The 21731-nt window shown below is 43.8% G+C and overlaps 1 protein-coding gene across 1 annotated transcript; it reads right to left on the reverse strand.

The window, feature by feature from the left end:
* Positions 1–2582: 2582 nt before the first annotated feature.
* Slc10a1 (solute carrier family 10 member 1) lies at positions 2583–17014 on the reverse strand. Its single transcript, XM_051196239.1, has 5 exons — positions 16532–17014; positions 8312–8522; positions 6102–6280; positions 4713–4909; positions 2583–2903 (listed from the first exon to the last, which is right to left on the reverse strand). Exons 1-5 carry the CDS (start codon positions 16885–16887, stop codon positions 2755–2757), a joined length of 1092 nt encoding a protein of 363 aa, XP_051052196.1. The 5' UTR covers positions 16888–17014; the 3' UTR covers positions 2583–2754.
* Positions 17015–21731: the final 4717 nt, after the last annotated feature.

A 21731-nucleotide genomic window follows, 5' to 3' on the forward strand; every position in this document is an offset into this window, starting at 1 on the left:
AGGGATTTTCATGTGCTGGTTTTAGTTCTGTGATAAGTGACTATATGCATGTTTTACTTTGTTTAGATAGGTTTCTCTGTGTAACCCTGGCTGTCCTGGAACTTGCTTTGTAGATCAGGCTGGCCTGTGCTGCTCTTCGTTACTGGGATCAGAGGCATGTGCCACCACTGCTTGGCTAATACATGACTTAATGGGAAATTAAAACAAAACAACTGGTCGTCTTAACCAGTTTGTGTGTACCACTTGTATTTCTGGTGTCCAAGGGAGTCAAGGTGTTTCAGAATTTGAATTCAAGACAGTTAGGAGCTGCTGTGTGGTTGCTGGGAATCAAACTCCATGTCCTCTAGAAGAACATCATGTCCTCATCCTGAGCCATCTCTAGCTGAGTTCCATACCTTTAGGTCTATTCCCATACCATTCAATCACGTCTATCACTGTGATAGTGAGAGAGCTGCCCTGTCAGTAAGAAATGAATTTTATTTAGAGTCCTCAAAACTGTATTAACACTTTTAGGTGTTTTTCAAAGGACAAGTGTTAACTAGGATTTCTCTTTTTAAAGATTTGTTTGTTTTTATGTATATGAGTGCTCTTTCTGCATGTATGACTTTATACCAGAAGAGTGGACCAGATCACATGGATGGTTGTGAGCCATCATGTGGTTGATGGGAATTGAACTCAGGCCTCCTGGAGGAGCAGCCAGTGTTTTTTAACCTCTGAGCCATCACTACAGCTGCCTGGATCCAGAATTTCTGGTTCCAGTGATCTCTTACTTAGGATTAGATTTATTAGACTTAATATCCTGCCTTGTTGAATAGAAGTAGAAAAGTTTGTTTGCTTCCTTACTCAAAGTGGGAGTTTGGTTGGGAGTAGGAGTTGGCATTTGGGAGTAGTTTTGGGAAGGTTGAGAGCTTGTTAGGAAGGCTGACTACTTGGTGGTCTAGTAAGAGTGGCCATGAAGAACAGCTGATCTTAACAGCAGCCTAGATCTAGGACTAGTAGTGTGCTTGTTTACTTTGGAACTGTTGTAGCACTGGCAGAACCTAGCATTCTCTTCATTGGCCATCTCTCCTGCCCTTTTGTGGGAACTGTATCAGGTTGAATGAAGTTTTATGTTGAACACTTAAGACCTGAGATTTGAGAAGTTGGGAAACTTGAGAGTCTTTGGCACAAGGTTTCACTGTGTGGGCCTGGCTGGCTGCTCTCAGTATGTGCTGCGCTTAAACTCAGATGCACCTGCCACTGATTGAGTGCTGTGATTTAAAATGTGTCCTACAGCCTTAGATTGGTATTGTGTTTTTTCCTTTCATCTACTTCTGGATAGCTTCATGTCTCAGTTCTTCTTCCTTGCCTGAATGCTAGATTATTTTTTATATTAGTTATCATCTTGCATAGTGACAGCTGGGTGTTAGAAAAGTCATTGAACAGATGAACCCCAAAATGTCACAGAAATGTTTTGTGGTGAGAGTTGATATTGGCTTATGTACTCTAGGCTGGCTTTCAACTGTGTACCTGATGGCCTCAATTTGTCATTCTTATGTGCTTCCTAATTGCTGGTGTTAAGACTGCTTGTTATGTAGCTGTGGCTTGTTTGGAACTGTAGCCTAGGCTGACCTCAAGCCTGAGGCAAACCACCTGCTGCCTTTGCAGACATGAACACATGCTTTCAAGAGATAATGCCATTGTGCTTTTTAAAAAACATGTAAAGATGCCTGATCCCAATGGTCATTATTGCTGTGGTCCTGTGGATGCCTGTCAGTTTTGTACCTTTGCCAAACAGGTACCCTAATCTGTTGTACCTGATCACTGGTAAGAAATACAAAAGTAGCTAATCATGTTCAACTGTATGCAGTAGTTCATCTTTGTTTTTTGACATGTGAGCAAAATGTATAGGTATAGAGGAAATAAGGGTTCGAATGTTTTTCTGTATAATAGTACTTACCCAAGTTTTCTGAATGCCTGAAGCCACTGACAGGTTAAACTGGTGGAGTGGTAGGAAGTGTAGTTGTGCTGGCTTGTTTCTTGGCTGCTTTAATTAAGAATTTCTCTTCTGATAGTTGAAACCTTTTCCTTGTGGTAGTGAGTGGCAATTTTGTCTTGTTAAATTGCTTTTGTGTCTTGTTTTTCAAGACAGGGTTTCTCTGTGTAATAGCTCTGTTCGGCACATTGTTTATAGGCTGGCCTGGAACTCACTCGAGACTGCCTGCCTGGTGCCTCCCGAGTGCTGGGATTAAAGGTATATGCCAACACTGCCTTTATATACCTGGTATTGACTTGAACTTGAACCCAGGCCATGTGGCAAAGGAAAATGAATTAAGATTGGAAATTTCATAAGTTAGAGAACTATTAGTATTATAGTTTATTTCCTTTTGATTACTTGAAACAAGTTGGGTATGTTTAATGAAAAAAAAAAACCCATGTTTATATCACTGCTGTAGAGTGAGCAGAGGTGAGTGCAGGTTTGCTTCAGCCTTAAGAGTTCATAACTACTGAAGAGATCTTTGGTTTGATGGTCATACCTTAAGGTTGACTTTGAGTTTCTGAGCATTGAAATTATAAACATGAACAGCTTTCCTTGGTTCTTGTTTATTTTGAACAAATAGCAAATTCCATGTTGGGGATAGATGAGGGTTCCTGGGTAGATTGCCCTTCTAGCTCAGGCTTTGGCTTGATAATTCTGTGAGTTTGCTGGAAGTGCTATAGAAACATTCAGGAAAGCTTGGTGTTCATTTCTTTCTAGTTTTTCACATAGGCATTCTAAATTGCCACCTGACCAGAATCCAGGCCATTGGGAGGGCTATGTTGTATAGAAGGAATATTCCCATTGTGGGTGCCTTTTTTTTCCAGAGTCCCTGGAGTAGCATCTTCAGTTGCAGCTGCCTTGTAGATCACTTTGGTTTTTTTCTCTGTGAAGTTAAAATGGAGAACAAGTAAGTAATAAATACTGTGGTGGTTTGAAAGAATGGAACTGTTGGGCCTTGTTGGTGTGTCAGTTGTTGGGTGGGCTGTTAAAAAGCCTCACCATTGCTTGTTAGCCTGTCTGCCTGCTTGTGGATCAGGATGCTTAGTTACTGCTCTAGTGCAATACCTGCTGCCATGCTCCCTGCCATGATGATTGTGAACTCTGAGCTCCCAATAAACCCTTCTATAAGTTGTCTTGGTCTGGTGTCTAGTATCAGCGATAGAACGTAACTAAGACAAACACAAAACTTGTTCAAATACAAAACAAGACTCCAGAGGGTGTGCGTCATATCTAGAATCTCAACCCTTTCAGAATGTATTAATTAGCTCTTAGTAATAAGATTACTAATAATAAGGATTATTACTTAATAATAAGGATTTTCATCGCTCTGTAACAATTCATACAATAAAGCAGTAGAGAGAAAAGGTGGGTTTGGTTGGATAAGTAGTAATGACTTAAATTCTGAAGGAAGGGAAGGCAGAAAGGATCTTCTTTCAAACCACCACAGTATTTATTACTTACTTGTTTTGAATCTGTCTTGAGATGCAAATCACAGTTCCTGTTGAGCTTTTTGTTTAAAAGGCATTCATGAAGGATCTGGGGGTGTAACTCAGTGGGGGAATGCTTTCCTAGCATGCCAAGTCTTGGGTTTGATTAACATTATAAAAAAGATATGCCTGGACATGGTACATGGTATTTGATCGCTTAGAGGCTGGAGAATCTCCAGTTTGAGGCTATCCTGAACTACATACAGAAAACAAAAGATGGAGGTACAGTACAGTATTTATACTTTGTACATATTACTCAGTTAAATATTCAGTGTCAAAAAAAATGGTTAGAGTACACTGGCTGGTGAGGACTTCGCAGGTGAAAGTGCTCAATGCTAAGCCAGTTTGAACCCTTGAAATCCACATGGAAAGAATTTACTCAGGAGTTCTGATTGCATGGGTCTTTGCATGTACTCACACAAAGGTGCCACTTTGTTTTTACACATGTACGCCCTTGCACTGTATGCAGTATCAATGGAGGCCAGAAGAGGGCATCCACTGCGCCTTGTGGGTCCACTGGAGGAGCAACCATGTGTTAAACTGCTGAGCCATCTCTCCAACCACTCAGAAGCACTTTGAGGGAGGGCCAGGCTTTTGAGGCTGAATTTTTTTTTTTTTTTGAGGCTGAATTATGTTCTGATTATTATAAACTTGCCCTGGCACACATTTTATGAAGAGTGCTCAAAGCCATGTGGTGGTGGAGCAAGCACACCTTTAATCTCAGTATCCCGGGTAGATGAATCTCGAGTTCGAGGCAAACTTAAGTCTGTTGAGTAAGTTCTGGGTAGCTAAGGCTATACAGAGAAACCAAAGTGCTCTATTCTAAGAAGCTTGTGATTAAATTATTGTGTAACCAGAATGGACTCTTGGAAGTCTGTTGTATTAGAGCTGTCTTATGCTTTCCCTGTGGGGGAAGCAGGATGACCTGGTTACAGAAGACTGGATACTGTATGAATGCTGAAGCTTCCCAAATAAAAATCCAAGATAGTTGTGTATTATTGTAGTCTATTAAGTAGTCTATTCTCAGTTCCCTGAGAAAACTGGATTTTCTCAACTAATGACAGTGCTATTAATGGAAATGACTTTCACTCTATTAAGTCTAGCATGCTTTTAGTGCTACACTGGTTCAGGTCCCTGCTCGGAACCTCTTGTTGGTAGCTCCGGTCCAGTGGTAGTATTCAAAGGGGAGATGATTCAGTACTCACCCTTGGAAGGCTTGATTTTCTCATAGCACCGGAAGGAAACAATGAAGAGCAATGCTTCTGCCAGTTGGAAAATCAGATAGAGAAGAGGAAAGAAGAAAAGTGGTCCAATGACTTCAGGGGGGAAGGTCACATTGAGAATGGTAGAACAGAGTTGGACATTTTGGAATCCTGTTTCCATGCTGATAGTGCGTCTGCACCTGAGGAAGTGGGGAAAAGTGCTTAACAGAAAAGACAGTTGTCAGTTGCTGTGCCTACCCTTACAACTTCTGACACTTTAGATCTACAGCTTCCAGTGTAGGAAGGTGGGAAGAAACAGGAAGTTGAAATACACATAGGTTTGGAAAAAGTCAACCTGACTCCATGCCAATCTATCCCTGGGAAGGATGGGGATGAAATGGCACAGAAAGTTTATAAAAGATTGTGTTGTAGCCAGGTGTTGGTGGCTCATGATTTTAATCCCAGCACTCGGGAGGCAGAGAGGCAGCCAGATCTGAGTTTGAAGAGCCAGGCTAGAGGGGCCCCCACCCCCCCCCCACAAAAAAAAAAAAAACCACCCCAAAAAAAAAAGGGTGATTTCTAAAACCACCAAAAAACCCCAAAAATAAAAAAAAAAAAAAAAAAAAAAAAAAGCTTGTTAGTCCACTAGTTGCACTTTTGACTATACAGCAGGAGATTGAAATGTCGGAGAGAGGCTTCTTATTGTGTCCATTTGTAGCTAACATATCTTTAACTCTAGAACTTATTACCACAAAGCAAATGTCATCCCCACTATGAATCTTTGAAAGCTTTACTTCCCTAATTTTGCTTTCCATTTTGTGGATTGATGCTGAAACCTTGGCATACACAGTAATTTCATCTTTCGCAACATGGCTGCAATAGTGGATTTGAAAATGAGCATCTCTTTGGGTATAAGGTGAGATTCTACTAATACAGTGGTTCTCAACTTGGGGGCTGAGTGACTTCCACAGAGATTGCCTAAGACCATAGGAAAACACATTTCCATTATGATTCATAATCCACATTAAGTTCCGCCAACACAGGCCTCTGATGTTCCCACTGACCCTTAGGTTTATTTATTTGTTTTTTACAGTAGCTGTATTTGTGAGTTGGGTTGCACTATAGCTGAAGACTTGAGCTAGGAGTACAACTCAAAACGTAACTTCCATCCTACATTGTTCTTGTGAGAAGAGCAAGAAGGAAAATTAGCAGTGGCGTTAAAAGCTACCCCAGTGAGAAATTGTCAGGGAGCTCCTCAACACTGGGAGATGGCAGACCTCACTATTACTGCCTTCAGTATTTCTCATTGCCCACAAAGCCCTTGCTCAGTTGGTGCCCTTGACTATATGCCAGGAGTTGCTCTGCCCTTAAGAAAGGCCCTAAGAGACCTACCTTGGACTGAGCTGGAAGAGAGCAGAGAGAACGTAGCCCAGCAGGAAGCCAGAGAAAGGCATCAGGGAGGAGGTGGCCAGTAATGGTGGTGTCATGGCATACGTGATGCTGTTGCCCACGTTGATGACAGACAGGACTGTGACAGCCACACTGAGGCAGAAAGTGATGGCCATCCCTCCCTAGACATGGGGACAAGAAGAGGCCATTAGAAGGGTGGGAGTGGACACAGGAATGGGGAAACACAGGAATAAGCAGAGGTCATTTTTTATGGGGGGTTCCTTATAAGTAGCTAGGGAACTTAAATATTTGCTAATATTTCAATGGCTAAAACACAAGCACAGCCAGCTGCTTTTGACATAGCTCAGAGTGCTGTGAAATTTTCAGTGACTTCTGTGCTATAGCTGCAAAGGGATGAGATTCCTGGTCCCATGAAGCCGATACTTATATTGATGTCTTCAGTCTGTAAACATTTGTACAAGACTCCCTAAAAGTATCTTGGCGCTTTTCTTAGCCTCCATTACAGGGAGAAACCTCATTGTTTTAGGGCAGCAGTTCTCAACTTATGGGTTGTACCCCTCGGGGGGGTGGGGTGGTCAAATGACTCTCAGAGGTTGTCTTAGACCATTGGAAAACAAAGATAATAGTAGCAAAATTGTGAACTAGCAACAAAAAATGGTTGGGGGTCATCACAACATGAGGTGATAAAGGGTTGCAGCATTAGGAAAGTTGAGAGGCACTGTATAGGGTGAACCACACTTGCCAAGTCATTAGAAGCAAAGCTGACAATACAAGGTGGTTAAACCAGGTAGCCTAATGATCTGAAACCCTAAAGAGAAGCCCGCTCACTGTGATCTGGAAACAAGGTGGGAAAGTTCCAGAAATGTGTACTAGCATTATCATAAACTGCAAATCCATCTTGCCCCCTCCAGGTAAGTGGGGGTAGAAAGAAGCACGTTCTGGGCAATGGCATGTTTTTGTCCTAAAGTTAACTTTGTAGTTGTACCTTCTATACACCACTGTGAACCTTTGATAGGGTCTGGTAAAATGACTACTCAGCATTTTCATTATGAAACAAGGATGTAAATTTTCTTCCATGCTCTTTGCAGCATGTTCCAAAATGACAAAAATGTGTAAATTTGTCTTGGCTTTTCATCTTTTGAATAAAGAAATACATAAAAAATTCTTGGTTATCAGTTATTTTGTAATGGCTGCGCTGTGACGTGACTCTAGTTTCCACTTTACTCCTGTGTATGATTACTTTTTTCCTGGCTGTGGTCCTTCTTGGGTGGCCACCTGGAACTTGCTGTGTATAGGAGGCGGACAAGGGTTGAGCAACAGGATGAAATTTCACATTCTTCTAAGGACAAGCAATGACAGGGTAACTTCTGTGACCACAGTGTTCCTTCAGACGTCTGTGAACTTAAATCTTTCCGTGCCATGCTGGAAGTCTGTATGCTTCCCCTTAGTCTCTTCTACCTCGTTAGCCAAGTTTGCCTGTTGCCTTCTGTTCTCTATTTGGCCTCTCCGTACTTATATAAATCCCAACCTGTGTGTCTGGCTCAAGCCTCTCTAAGAAGCCCGACCACTCTGGCTTTCAGTAGTCTTAGAAAACCACCAGACTTACTTGCCTGCTATTGTTGGATTTTTATTTCTTTTGTGTGTTACTTTTTTTACCTTTTTCAAATGACAAACTCTGGAGGCAACAGCAAGCCCTCAAAGTGTATGGCAGAAACTTAAGCAAAGAGGGCTTATAAGTTTAATTTTATTAATTGCAGTGTAAGGTAGGGTGTGTGTGTGTGTCTATCTACTGTGTTAACTTTTTCTCCTAACTTTTCAGAAGTATTTGTGCATATTACAATTCTATAAGGTACACATACCAAGAATGAGGGAAGCCTGCTGTGGTTTGAGTGTGATCGCCACCCACCTCTCCACATGCCCATAGATGCTACTAGGAAGTACTGTGGCCTCAGGGTGGGAGCCTAAAGAAAGGTTCTTAGGTCACTGGGGGCATGTTAATGAAAAGGGATCTCTACTGCATCTTGGAATGTGAGTACCCGATCCAGCATGTGCTCATGCGGTGAACTTGCCCCTTACCAAGTGACCCAGCATCCAACTAGAATTTCTAGTGAGTCAAAGAGCTCTCCTAAGCAGCCTGTGGTGGCAGTTGCTTAGTTACCATGCTTTATTTAAGCAGGGCCCTCAGTTCTTACCTTGATGATGTAGGGAACATACTGTGGCTTTTTGGTCTTGAGGAAGATCCCTATGCTACAAGGAATGAGAACCATGACCAGTGATATCATAATGCCTCCATAGGGCACCTTGTCCTTAAGATCTCCATCATAGATCCCTTTTGTGTAGATGTATAAGAGGAGAGGCATCATGCCCAAGGCAGCAAAGGTGGAGCAGGTGGTCATCACAATGCTGAGTGGGAAATAAGGTAAGAACAAATAAAAAGCCAGTTAGATGTTTGAGTACCTTCTGTGTGCCAGACACTGTTGCATATCTTATGCCACTTTGTTGGGCAGTAAACATGCTATTCTGTGGTGATAATCTTGCTTGTACAAATAAACTGAAGATCAGAGAGAAGGAGCAAGCCATAGCCACACCTTACTTCTTTAGCAGACAGAGTGAGTTCCTGTTTGTTTATACCCTCTTCTCTGCCTGCAGTTTTACTTCCTATTTCTGCCCAGCCATCTCAAAAGATGCTAAATAAACACTAGAAGAGTTTTTTTTTTGTTTTTGTTTTGTGTTTTTTTTTTTTTTTTTTTTTTTTACTTATTCCAAGTTGTACATAGTAAGTGCCTGATAGAGGATACAAGCAAGCACAGACCTGTCCAGTTTCTTCAACCCCATATGCTTTATTGAAGAAGGTGCCATTCCAATGTAAATAAAACCACCTTTTCTTAATTGATGATTGAGTTGGAGGGCCCACCTCACTATGCATGCCAGCTCTGGGCAGATGGTCCTGGATTCTTCAAAAAGACTGAGCAAGCCATGAGGAGCAACTCAGTGTAACATGTACGGTTTTTCCGCCTGCCGCCGCGCATCAACTCAGTAAGCAGCATACCTCCATGGCCTCTGCTTAAGTTCCTTGCTGCAGGTTCTAGCCCTGACTTCCTTCAATGATGGCTGTGATGTGAAAGTGTAAGCAAAATAAACCCCTTACTCCTCCCTCAAGTTGCTTTTGGACATATTACAATATTGAAACCATAATAAAATGGGCACAGAAAGAAATTCAAGATTCAATGTTTAAAAGTTATACTAAAAGTATCACTAAACAAGTTTAGTGGTAAACAGTTAAAAGGATTTTCATCAATAAAAGGAATAAAACAACATTGTGTTATTACCTCTTTTATATGTTGCCCTAGACAGCAAGAGAAATAGGAGTGGATAGGAAGAGAAAATGATTTTTTTGGGTTAAGGATTGATTGATCATAGAGGAAATTTTTCATTATAACAAAAATTAAAAGGGTTCTAAATGAGCAATATAATAAATTGGGATTAAATGATTAATTTTTATTTTACATGCATTGGTGTTTTGTCTGCCTGTTGTCTGTCTGTGTGAGGGTGTTGGATCCCCTGGAACTGGAACTATAGACAGTTGTGAGCTGCAATGTGGGTGGTGGGACTTGAACTCAGGTCCTCTGGAAGTGCAACTAGTGCTCTCAGCTGCTATGCCATCTCTCCATCCCTCAAAAGTTTTTTTCTTTTAAAGATGGCATTTGTAATCAAAATTATAAAATAGTTTGAAATAAATTTCAAGGAGTGACATCTTTACTGAAGAAACTATGGAATAACCCTCTTGTACACTGTAAAAGTTTGTCACTCAAATTGGTTTAAATTGGCCCATAGCCAGGCAGGAAGTATAGGTGGGCAACCAAGCTAAGGATGCTGGGAAGGAGAAGGGCGGAGTCAGGGAAGATGACAGCCACTGAGGAAGCAGGGTGCATAGAAAATGAGGTAACAAACCAAGAACCAACCACACGGCAAAAGATAGATAAGAAACATGGGTTAATTGAAATGTATGAGCTAATTAGTAACAAGCCTGAGCTACTGGCTGAGCATTTATAATTTATATTAAGTCTCCAGTTATTTGGAAAGTGGCTGCTGGTTATTTGGGAACAGGCAGGGAGGAACAGAAACCCGACTACAACATCATAGAAAGGTACGGAGGAAGAGCGTAAGAGCGATTCTATATTCATGGCAGAATGGGATGACGAGATTATAAAGTGGTGAGGTGGTTTGGGAAAGAAATTTCCCCTATGTGCTCATGTAGTTGGTCCTGGATTGGTGGTGCTATTAGGGAAGGTTATAGATCCTTAAGTGGGAGAGATTTGTTGGAAGAAGTATGTTACTAGGGGTGGGCTTGAGGTTGTATAGCCCTGTCCACTTCCTGTTTGCTTTTGCTACTTCCTGTATAAGGATGATTTGATTATCTAACTCCCTGCTCCTATCATGCCTTCCCTACTATCACTCTGGAACTATAAGCGAAAATAGTCTCAAAGCTTGTGTGTAAATGCTGGGGCAGGAGAGACGGCTCAGGGTTAAGAGCACTGGCAGCTTCTGGAGGACCTGGGTTCAATTCCCAGCATCCACCTGCAGCTCACAACCATTTGTAACTCCAGTTCCAGGGTATCTGACTCCCTGGACATCAGGCAGGTATGTGGTTCACAGACATGCAGGTAAAAAGAAAGCTACACACACACACACACACACACACACACACACACACGTATAAGTTCAATGAAAAGTTCATCAAAATTCTAGAAATGTTATAGATTTGAAAGCTGATCCTAAAATTCAAGTGCAAGAGTAGAAAGGTGGAACCCTGTTAACATTTTCATGAAGTGACCTGTATTGTAAAGTCACTGTAATTAAGAAAATGCACTGACAAAAGACAGCCACATTGACCAATGAAAGAGTCCAGATAAAAGCATAACCATATTTGACTAGTAACAGAGGTGGCACCAAGTAGTGTTGGAGGAAAAAAAAAAAATGAACGGTGCTTAATATTCATTCTGATGGAAAATGTAAGATTAGAACACTCATAAAAATAAGTTCTAAGTTGATTTAAGATTTCCATGTGAAGCTAGGTGGTGGTGGTACACACGCCTTTAATCCCAGCACTGGAGAGGCAGAGGCAAGCAGATCTTGAGTTTGAGGCCAGCCTGGTCTACAAAGTGAGTCCTAGGACAGCCAGAGCTGTTACACAGAGAAACCCTGTCTGGAAGAACAAAAACAAACAAACAAACAAACAAAGGCACTTAAAAAAAAAAAAACCAGGTTTCCTGCTTGAGGAAGTGTGAGGTGGAAGAGCTTTGGAGGCTTCCTCTCAGATGATGTGGGAATACCATAATCTCCAGTTCCTGCTCTTACCTCACGTGCTCTCACCTGGGAACGAGGGAGGCCATGGAATGAGGAATGTCTCCCAAGAGCTAAGTGCAGCAAACCACACAGCAGTTTAAATACTCGCAGGAGGTATTTTCCTGACATGCCTAACTCTGCTGGTTAGTTTTGGTGTCAACTTGACACAAACTAGGGTCATCTGGGAAGAAGGAATCTTAATTGGGAAAATGCCCCCATAGAATTGGCTTGCAGAAGTCTGTAGGACATTTTCCTGATTGAGGATTGAGAGGAAGGGCCCAGCTCACTGGTGTGGTGTCACCTGTAGGCTGGTGGTGCTGGGTGCTTGAGAAAAGCTAAGCAAGTCATGAGGAGTGCACTCCTCCATGGCCTCTGCTTCTCTCCCGCTTTGAGTTCCTACCTCGACATCCCTGGACAAAGAACTATAAGCTGCAAGGTAAAACAAACCCCTTTCTCCCCAAGTTGCTTTTGGTCAGGAAGCAAAAACACCAGCTTTCAGAGCAAATTGTCAAATGTATGACCTGTTGATACCAAATTTAAAATATGCAAAGACAGTCAATTATCACATGGTTTCAGAATATCTTGAATGTATAGGGATAGTTTAAAAAGAAAGCAGAGCCGTAGGGGGGGGCATGGGGAGAGACAGTCAGGGGTTAAGAGCACTGGGCTGCTCTTCCAGAGGTCCTGACTTCAATTCCCAGTAACCACATGGTGGCTCGCAACTGTCTGTGATGGGATCTGGTGTGTATGAAAACAGAGCACTCTTGTACATAAGACATGTAAAGAAATAAATCTTTAAAAAGAGTGAGCCAGGGGCTGGAAAAATGGCTTAGTCCTTAAGAATGCTTGCTGTTCTTCCAGAGGACCCACGTTCATTTCCCAGGACCCACACTGGGTGGGTTAACCTCCTGCCACCCCAGCTCCAGGGGTTCTGGAGGCCTCTTCTGGCCTCAGCAGGTGGCCACACATACATAGACACACTCACACACATATTAAAAAAAAAACACAGAGCTAGAGAGCCAGGAATGATGGTGGCAGCTTGTAATCTCGGCAGCCAGGTGGAGCCAGGAAGATCAGAAGTTCAAGGTCACTTTTGGCTACACAGTAAGTTCAACGCCATCCTGGGCTACGCGAGACTCTGTCACAAACAACCTAAAACAAAACAACAACAACATACAAACAAAAGAGTTTTTAAAAATGTTCTTGGTATTGCTGGAGCCACGTCCTGGGAAGTGCTCTCTTTGAGGTGTGGTAGATGGAATGAGATTGAGCAGGGTGTGGTTTCTGTTCAAGCTATTGGTCTCTTTATAAAAGACAAGTTGTGTGTTTGTCTTCTCCTCCTGAGACATCACACTCTGGCTTTGTGTCAGGAGTTCTAGAGTGTGTTCTGGGACGTTGTATGCCTTGTGCCTTAGATGTGTAAGGACCATGTTCCCAGAACCTCAGGCATTTTCCTCTGCAGTCAGAGGAACTGTCAGAGATATCCATTCCCAACCTGCTGGCATCTGTGACTGTTGTGATCCTCAGTTTACCCTGAAGGACCCGGATGGGAGGTGACCTCCAGATTCTAGCTCCTAAGACTGGGACCATTGCAATATTGTGGAATTTGTTTCTAGTTATTAGTGGGATGGCATGTTTGAGTTCCCATTCTTCCTTTCTTGTTTGTTTTTGTTTTGTTCTTGTTTGTTTTTGATTTTCAGGCAGGACCTTATGTAACCTACAATTCCATGTGTAATGGAGGGTGACCTTGAACTCCTGACACCTTCTGCCTTCACCTTCCACGGGCTGGCATTACAGGCCTGTGCCACCCTACCAGGCTTACTTCCAAGTTCTTTTATTTGAGATGGACTCCCAGGTAGCTGGGATGACAGACATGCACCACTGTACCTAGCCTCTTCTTGCTTAAGAATGAGCTCATTGCCCAGGTCCTGCTTTTTGTTTTTTGTTTGTTTGTTTTTTTAATCTGTAAACTGGGAAGGAGTAGAAAGATCAGAGGCACAAGCTGAGGGCACTGAAGTGACGGTCCAGTCCCTCTGATAAAGTGGGAAATGTGTAGGAATCACAATGGCTTCCCGTGTCATAGTGGGGAACTTGTAGGGATCCTGGGGTGGTGTCCACACCTTTTGTCTTCCTGGCCACTGGTCCTGGGCTCTGTTTTGGGACCAGCAGGTTAAAAGGGTGCAGAGGAGTTTGAGGATGGCAAGAGTCAAGGCTATTCCTAACAAGTTCACTTCCTCTAGGTGTTTTCTCTTGCCTATGTGTCTCTGAGAAAGGAACTGTCCTGCCTGGCCGTCTGGTGTCCCCTCAGACTTAATGCATTTGGAAGACAGAAGAACCGTGGGAGGGGGCACTGAGCCCTCTTTTGCTCAGCTCTTAGGAGACTGTTGGAGGTTTCTTGACTTCTGTTCCCTAGCAAGTAAAATGGAACAATAGGAGACCCACCATTTACTTCGTTTTTTAAAAATGTGTCTTTTATTTGTTTACTTTTACATCATGTATATTGGTGTTTTGCCTGGGTGTATGTCTGATCCCTTGGAGCTGGAGTTACAGATACTTGTGAGCTGCCATGTGGGTGCTGGGAATTGAACCCAGGTCTTCTGGAAGAGCAGTCAGTGCTCTTAACCGCTGAGCCATTCTCTGGATCCTCACCATTTACTTCTAACTCTAAGTGAACATAGCTTAAAACGAGGCCTCAAAGTAGACCGTGGAACCACATATGACCCTTAGACACTGCTTGGTTTGTACAGCTTTTTAGGTGCATTTGGATGACTTGATGATGTTTGAAATTTTTGAAAATTTCACCTAAAAATGGAGACTCAATCTTCTTTTGAGAAGCAGAAAGCTTGGGGCTGGAGAGTTGGCTCAGTGGTTAAAAGCACTGGCTGCTCTTCCAGAAGTTCAGGGTTCAAGTCCCAGTATCTACATAGTTAGTGACTCACAACTGTCTATAGCTCCAGTTTCAGGGGATCCAGTGCAATCTTGTGATCTCCGTGGATACCAGGACATGCACACAGTGTCCTTATATACATGCAGGCAAAACACTCAGACATATAAAATAGAAATAAGTATCTTTAGAAAAGAAAGGCAGGAGACTGTGATAATTGCATTCCCCTATGCATGTCTGATCAGAGGGGCCGGTGCCTCTGAGCCTAATGGGCAGCCTCCTCCGCTCACTCAGTCAATGTGGACAGGCTAGCTCACAAGACATGTGAGTAGGTGCACCAGCTCTGCAGCCAGCCAGCCTGTCTAAAGGTGTTAAGTTCTAAGAGTGTTTCCTCATCTGTGAATGTGGTCAGTTACAGCACTCAGTCTTATATGTATCCTCCATGTCAGCTTCTGAAACAAGAATCAGTACAGGGTGTATACAGTGGACAACAAGGGTATTAAGAGAATAAAGTGGGACTTTGTGGGGGGCCGTGGAGATGGCTCAGTGGTTAAGAGCACTGACTGCTCTTCCAGACAACTTGGGTTTGATTCCTAGCATCCACACGGCAGCTCACAACCATCTGCAACTTCAGTTCCAGGGGAATCCAGTGCCCTCTTCTGGCCTCCCTGGGCGGTAAGCTCACGTGTAGTGCACAGAATCATATATGCAGGCAAAACCCATATATAGATGTTTAAATTTCGACTTTGTTGGAAAGAATGCTTAGTGCAAGTTTCTCCCGTCACTATCATTGTTGTAATGCATGTAGTAATTCTCAGGACAACTGGCATTCAAAGTCTGGCAGGGCATGAGGGTAATATCCACACTCAGCCAGTGGGATATGAGGCATGGTTACTATGTATGAGTAGTACAGGCTTGCTTGGGAGGAAAGGACTTTGACAGAAGGTGGCCATATCAACACCCATGGCTGAGTCTGGAACTTGGAACCTGAGGTTGAGCAAGCAGCCGAGCCCAGGAGCCATCCTCTTGAACTCACCACAAGCTGGTAGAGGGGGAGGCCTCTCTCCTCATAGAGCAGCTGATGTTGGAGAGGACTCAGTAGCAGCTACCACTTGGTGAGAATGGGACTCATGGTTACCCTTAAAAGCTCACCCATTGTCTTTCGTACGGTCCCCAACCCCATTCCCATTCTATCCCTTCCACAGCTACACAGATCCCCCCAGAGTGCCCCTTCTCTGACTAGTGTGACTTGAATTTCCTCTGTATCAGAACTAAGGTTTAGCCTGGCTTTCTTGGGACACGTAGGTGTGACAAACCTTGCCCCTCCTCTGAGTTTCACTAGTGTTGCCTCACTAGGAGAGGCTTCTTGGTTAGTTTTCTCTCTAAAGTTCAGCCACAGGCAGGGTGCACATGGACCCAAGCAGATAGGCTCTGGGTTCCCTGCATCACTTGACATTGAACATCTCCACTAAGGACAGATCCAGAGGAGATCTGGCTTAAGCCTGAGGCTTTGCTTCTGCTACTGAGTTCAGGGAAGAGACCTTGCTGATTTTTGGTTGGGATGCTCTGAGCTCAGGCTGTTGTTGGCTTTCTCTCTGCTTGTTAAACTGAGTGGGACCCTGCCTGACCTGGGCAAGTGCTGGGACCTCAGTTCTACCTGAGATGTCTTCCAATGGCAATCTCACTACATCTGACAACAGGACGAAGGTCTCTGACAACTGGGTGAAGGGCCTCAGTATACCTGGGATGCCTAGAAACTGGGGGAGAGCCTTTGGAGTCTCTGCAGGAATTTGAGATGTTCATTTGGTCCCAAGTCACCTTGGTCTCCCTGGAATGTGCAGAGCCCTTTATGCCCCTCCTAGATTTTTAGCTTCAGGGCCAATGCCATGCCATGTTTAGGTGGCTTCAGTTCTCAGGGATTCTGGTTGAAATCTGCATTCCTTTAAATCAATCCTCAAGACACTTTTGGGAGGTCAGGGGTGTCTAAGATGTTTCTGGACCAGTTTGGCACTTTTCACTTGGTACTTAAACCAAAAAGACTCTAGAGCCTGCCCCAACTTAGCATAAAGCTTTGACTATCAACACCAACCTTAATCCAACTCCTACTTCCCCCTTCCCTGGCTCCAGCCCAGATCTTCCCCAGATTATGACGTCTCCACCATATCCCATCCCTCAGTCTTACCTGAGGTTCATGTCCCCCTTCATGGCCAGGGTGAAGAGGTTGGACAGGTTCCCCCCAGGAGAGCAGCCACAGATGAGGATGGCCAGTGCCTCAATTGGTTTCAGGCGGAAGACCTTGCTCAGGACAAAGGCAGTGAGGGGCATGATGCCATACTGGGACAACATGGCAATGACCACCCCTTTGGGCTTCCAGAAGTGAGCCTTGATCTTGCTGAACTCCATGGTGCAGCCGAGTGAGAACATGACGAATAGCAGCATGAGTACCAGGATAACACTCAGCGCCATGTCTGTGGGGCGGTGGCCAAAGCCAGGCGGCAGAGAGAAATTTAAGTGGGCTGAAAAATTGTGTACCTCCATCCTCTGGCACAGGAGGGACCACCCTTGTTCTTTGCTGCCGGCCTTCCTTGCCCACTGCTTGATGAATGTTTTCTTTAGTTGCCTTTCAGGACAGAGTTTCTGGACAAAATGTAGCTGTGGGCAAATAAAGGGTTATGCAATCGGCAGAACCGCTGCTCTGGCCATGGCTCCAAAGGGAGGAGAGCCACAGCCTTATCTCCAGGTCCCCTACCTTATTCAAGTTCCCTGACCTCTGTACCTGCTGGGTGCCACTCATACCCAGCACAGGGCTGATTCTTTCCTCTGCCCTCTGTTTGAGCATGCTTCTCTAGCGTTTCTGAGACTCACCCAGGACCTGCGACAAACCAGGGCTATCTTTTCCTCTGCCCTTCCAGTTCAGTCCCTGTTGTTTGAGGTTGTTTGCCTGGTAAGGTGCCCTCCCCATGAGTCATCATTTGTCCCCAAGTGAAAGGGACTGTGCTACCTTTGGTTCTGGTTCCCTCTCATAGGTAGAGCCCAAGGGCAGCATAGGGACATTTGGTGTTGTCTCCAGGAGAGGATGCTTCTATCGCTTTCCTCCTATGAGACCTTGTTTTGTGTCTATACCTGGACCATATGTGTCCTGCAGGGTTGTGTGTGGGGGGCACAGTGAATCCCTGAAAGGCTTACTTACCTCCAGAGGGAAGAACTTCCTGGAGTGTGGTTGGATTCTTGGGAGACTGGAGACAACGCTGGCTGTGGAGGTGGGCTGGCGCCTGAGGCACCCAAGGTACTTTTGCATGCTGAGCTTGTGTGTCTCAAGTTGGAAGCCAGATTTGAAGCATGCAGCATCAGCAGCATCAAAGAGGTGGGTGTGGCTGTCCTGCACCACACTCCTCCCTCTCAGGCATGGGATAGAGTGCGTCTTTCAGAAGCCGTTTTCTCTTGGCTGGTTGGAGCCCACAGGCTCTGGTAGAGGCCTTGTACATTCCTAATTGCTGAGATCCATGACAAGGCTTATGGTCTTTTGGTTTTGAGATAAGGCCTTACTATGCAGCCCACACTGACTTTGAACCTGTGACATTCCTGCTTCATCCTTTCCCATGCAGGGGTTATGGGTGTGATCTACCACACCTAGTGTGGTTAGGCCACTGTGGGTTGGGGATAGTGGCAGACTTTTGGCTTGGTGTGAGTTCTTGAAAATGAGAGCTCCTTCACATACTACTTTTGTAAGGGTTCCAAGTTTGGTTCCCAGCATCTATGTTAGAAGACTTACAACTATCTGTAACTCCAGCTTCAAAGGATCAGATGGATCTGATGCCCTCTTCTGGCCTTCACAGGCACCCATATGCTAACATGTACACTCCCCCATACGCATATTTAAAATAAATGAGAGAGAGAGATTGACAATAGTATCATAGCCTCTGGAATACTGCATAGATGAGGATTTGAAAATGGTCCATATCACACCCATGACGCAGCTGCTCCATGGAGCTGTGCAGTGCATAGGGTGTTCATTGGCTTGGGTGACATGAGACAGATATTCCTTCCCTTGGGAGAGCCTCTATGTGAATGTTTTCCTGATGTTTGAGTTGGACTGGTCTCAAGAGAAGGGCAGTGCATGTGGATGGTAGCCTTTCTGTGGGAATGATAGCCATCCTGTGGGGATGCTAGCCATCCTGTGGGGATGCTAGCCATCCTGTGGGGGTGCTAGTCATCCTGTGGGGGTGCCAGCCATTCTGTGGGGGTGCCAGCCATTCTGTGGGGGTGCCAGCCATTCTGTGGGGGTGCTAGCCATTCTGTGCAGATGCTAGCCATCCTGTGGGGGTGCTAACCATCCTTTGGGGGATGCTTGTCATCCTGTGGGGGTGCTAGCCATTCTGTGGGAGTGCTAGCCATTTTGTGCAGATGCCAGCCATTCTGTGGGAGTGCTAACCATTCTTTGGTGATGCTAGCCATTCTGGAACATTGAGGGTGGCCTGAAGGAGGCTGCTTTCTCTCTTTGGAGAAAACCAACAAACACAGACATTCCTACTGCTTCCTGGCCACCATGATTGAGTGGTCTGCTTGCCTTGAAAGACTGAAACCTTGGGAACTGTGAGCTGAAATGAACAATTCTTCACTTAAAAGAGAGCTGAGTGCATCCCAGTTTGAGGGGAAAACAGATTGCACCTCTGAATGGGAAACTCCACCTCTGGGTCATCATTCATCACCTGAGGCTCCACCCAGCGTCACACAATTCACAGCAGCTGCATGGAAAGCCCGCCATTGTGGCAGAGGCACATGCAAATCACGCATCTGTTCAATGACCAGGAATACAAAATTTCCAATTGAATGTACTTAGAAGCTAAACGAGTAGCAAAGGCTAACACTTGAAGACTGCATCAGGAAAACGCCAGCACTAGGTAACTAAATTGTAACAGTGATCACACTTTAATCTAGATCCAAATCAAAGATCAGAAAAAAAGGTCACCTGATTACAGCCATCTAATGTAGTAGCTGATGAAAGTCAGCATTACAAATAGATGTTAAAATCTTTGTTTTTTTTTTGTGAGGGGTGGGGGGAGGTTGGTGATTAGGATGTTCACATGGGACAGGGTCTCACCCTACAGATAAATCATTATAGTGGGAAGGTATGTGCTGAGAAACTGGGCAGTTCTGTAACCAGTTTAAATTAGGAGTTACTGATATTGAGGTAGATTCCTGTTACATGTCCCCTATCATATGAAATATAAGATGTCATTACAGGCACAATGTTGAATCCAAGTCTAACTAGTCTTTCAACCCAGCTGGAAACATACATGCTAGAAAAAGAGAAGAAATGAAATATAAAGAAACAGTGAAAGAACTTTAGATTACAGGACATTTAATAAAAATAATTGGAGGCCGAGTGGTGGTGGCACATGCCTTTATTTTCAGCACTTGGGAGGCAGAGGTTAGTGGATCTCTGTGAGTTCAAGGCCAGCCTGGTCCAGGACAGCCAGGGCTATGCAGCAAAACCCTGCCTCAGAAAATCAAAACCATATCAACCAACCAAACAAGTGAATTGGTATGTGCTTTTTAAAAGAGTAAAATGAATCCACTTATTGTTTGTGTGTGTGTGTGTGTGTGCACATGGCATGTGTGTGGAGGCCAGAGGACAACTTCGTGGGGCCAGTTCTCTCTTTTCATCTCTATGTGATTTCCAGGGGTCAACCTCAGGTCATGAAGCTGGTGCATCAAGCGCTTTACCTGCTGACCTCACCTGCCCTTGGCATGCGCTCTTAAAATAGAAAGTAAATGAAAATTAGGGGAGGCCTTTGCTAGAATAAAAGGAATCAAGACATGACCAGATGCAATCTATGAGTGGTTACTGAATTGAAAAAATATCTAAAAACATTTTTAGGGTAACTGTGGGTATTGGAATAATTATGGGTTGTGTATTAGCTGATATGTGTGTAATTCTTGCTATGTAAATATTGGTGTTAATGTCTTAGTATCTCAATGTTTCTGTACTTGCAAACCTTGCATGTTGAAATCTAACCACCACTGTTACAGAAAGTTGGCCCTTCATAAATGGGATTCGTGGCCTTACCCTGGGATCCCATAAGGTGGTCTCATGCCCCCCACCATGTGATCAGCCCTCACCAGATGCCAAATATACCAGGTCCTGAACTTCTCATTCTCCAGAAACTGAAACCATGGCCTCGTACATGAGCCCCACCGTTGAGCTACGTATGTTTCCAACCCCAAGAATAAACATTTTAACTGTGAGGAAAATGTTACTAACATTGGGTAACAGAGGAAAGGAAAGAGAGAAGAAGAAAAATTCACTTAAGCTTTCATTGTTCATTGTGAGAAACAAATAGATAGCTGCTTAATTATAGGAAAATAAAAATATTAATTTAATTACAAAAGTAATAAATAGAACAAGGATTACAATAGTTCAAAAGCTGGAAGTACAAATAGTTCAATAGTAGGATACTTGTCAATGTGCCTGAGACCCCCCCAATGCCATCCTTAGTTGCTGAATAGTTTTATGTCTACTTGGCACAAGCTAGAGTAACTGTGAAAATGGCCTTCATAAGTCATAAGATCTAGCTGTAAGGTATTTTTAAAATCTTTTTATTTTTCTGTTCTAGTACTCACTCTGTAGACCAGGCTGGCCTCAAACTCACAGAGATCTGCCTGCCTCTGCCTCCTAAATAAATGCTGGGATTAAAGGCTCAAGCCACCACCACCCGGCATAAGGCATTTTCTTAAGTAGTGATTGATGGGGAGGGCCTAGGTTCTAGGTTTTATAAGAGAGCAGACTGGAGAAGCCACAAAGAGAAAGTCAGTAAGCAGGACCCCTCCATGGCCTCTTCGTCGGCTCCTGCCTCCAGGTTTCTGCTCTGTATGAGTTTCTGTCCTGGCTTCTTTCAGTGTTGGACTACAGTGTAAAAGTGTAAGTCAAACAAACTCTTTCCTTCCCAACTTGATTTTTGCTCATGGTTTTTCATCACAGAGATTGTAATCCTAACTTAGGCCATGAAGCAGTCAATAAGCCAGTCAAAACTCATAAAAAACAGCAACTAGAAAAACCCTTCTGAAATCTGAGAGTTACTTACAGAAGCTACGATAATAGACCACATAGTGTTAGCTTCCTCAAAGTTACAAAACAGAAGGAGAAACATGCTATTAATGAGACAAAATTAAGGCTAAGGTGCCTGTCCTATCAATAGATGCTGAAGTAGGCTTTAACTCACATGTCAAGAGAAAACAGATATATAGAATGTATCTAAATGATACTTTCTTTTATCCTGGGATCAAGCAATTGACCATTTAAGAGAAAGATTGTTTGTACATGTACATGTGTGTGTGAAACCCAGATTTTTTTGTTTTGTTTTGAGATAAAGAGTCTTATG

This window comes from Phodopus roborovskii, unplaced genomic scaffold (genome assembly GCF_943737965.1).
Source record: "Phodopus roborovskii unplaced genomic scaffold, PHOROB, whole genome shotgun sequence".
Lineage (NCBI taxonomy): Eukaryota > Metazoa > Chordata > Mammalia > Rodentia > Cricetidae > Phodopus > Phodopus roborovskii.

Bases quoted from the DNA above. Each gene is read 5' to 3' on its own strand.
- Slc10a1 (XM_051196239.1), bottom strand. From the start codon at position 16,887: ATGGAGGTACACAATTTTTCAGCCCACTTAAATTTCTCTCTGCCGCCT. The intron at 8,523-16,531 runs GTAAGACTGAGG...TTTCCCACTCAG, and splicing joins AAGGGGGACATGAACCTCAG to CATTGTGATGACCACCTGCT. The intron at 4,910-6,101 runs GTAGGTCTCTTA...CCACTTCCTCAG, and splicing joins CTCTTCCAGCTCAGTCCAAG to GTGCAGACGCACTATCAGCA.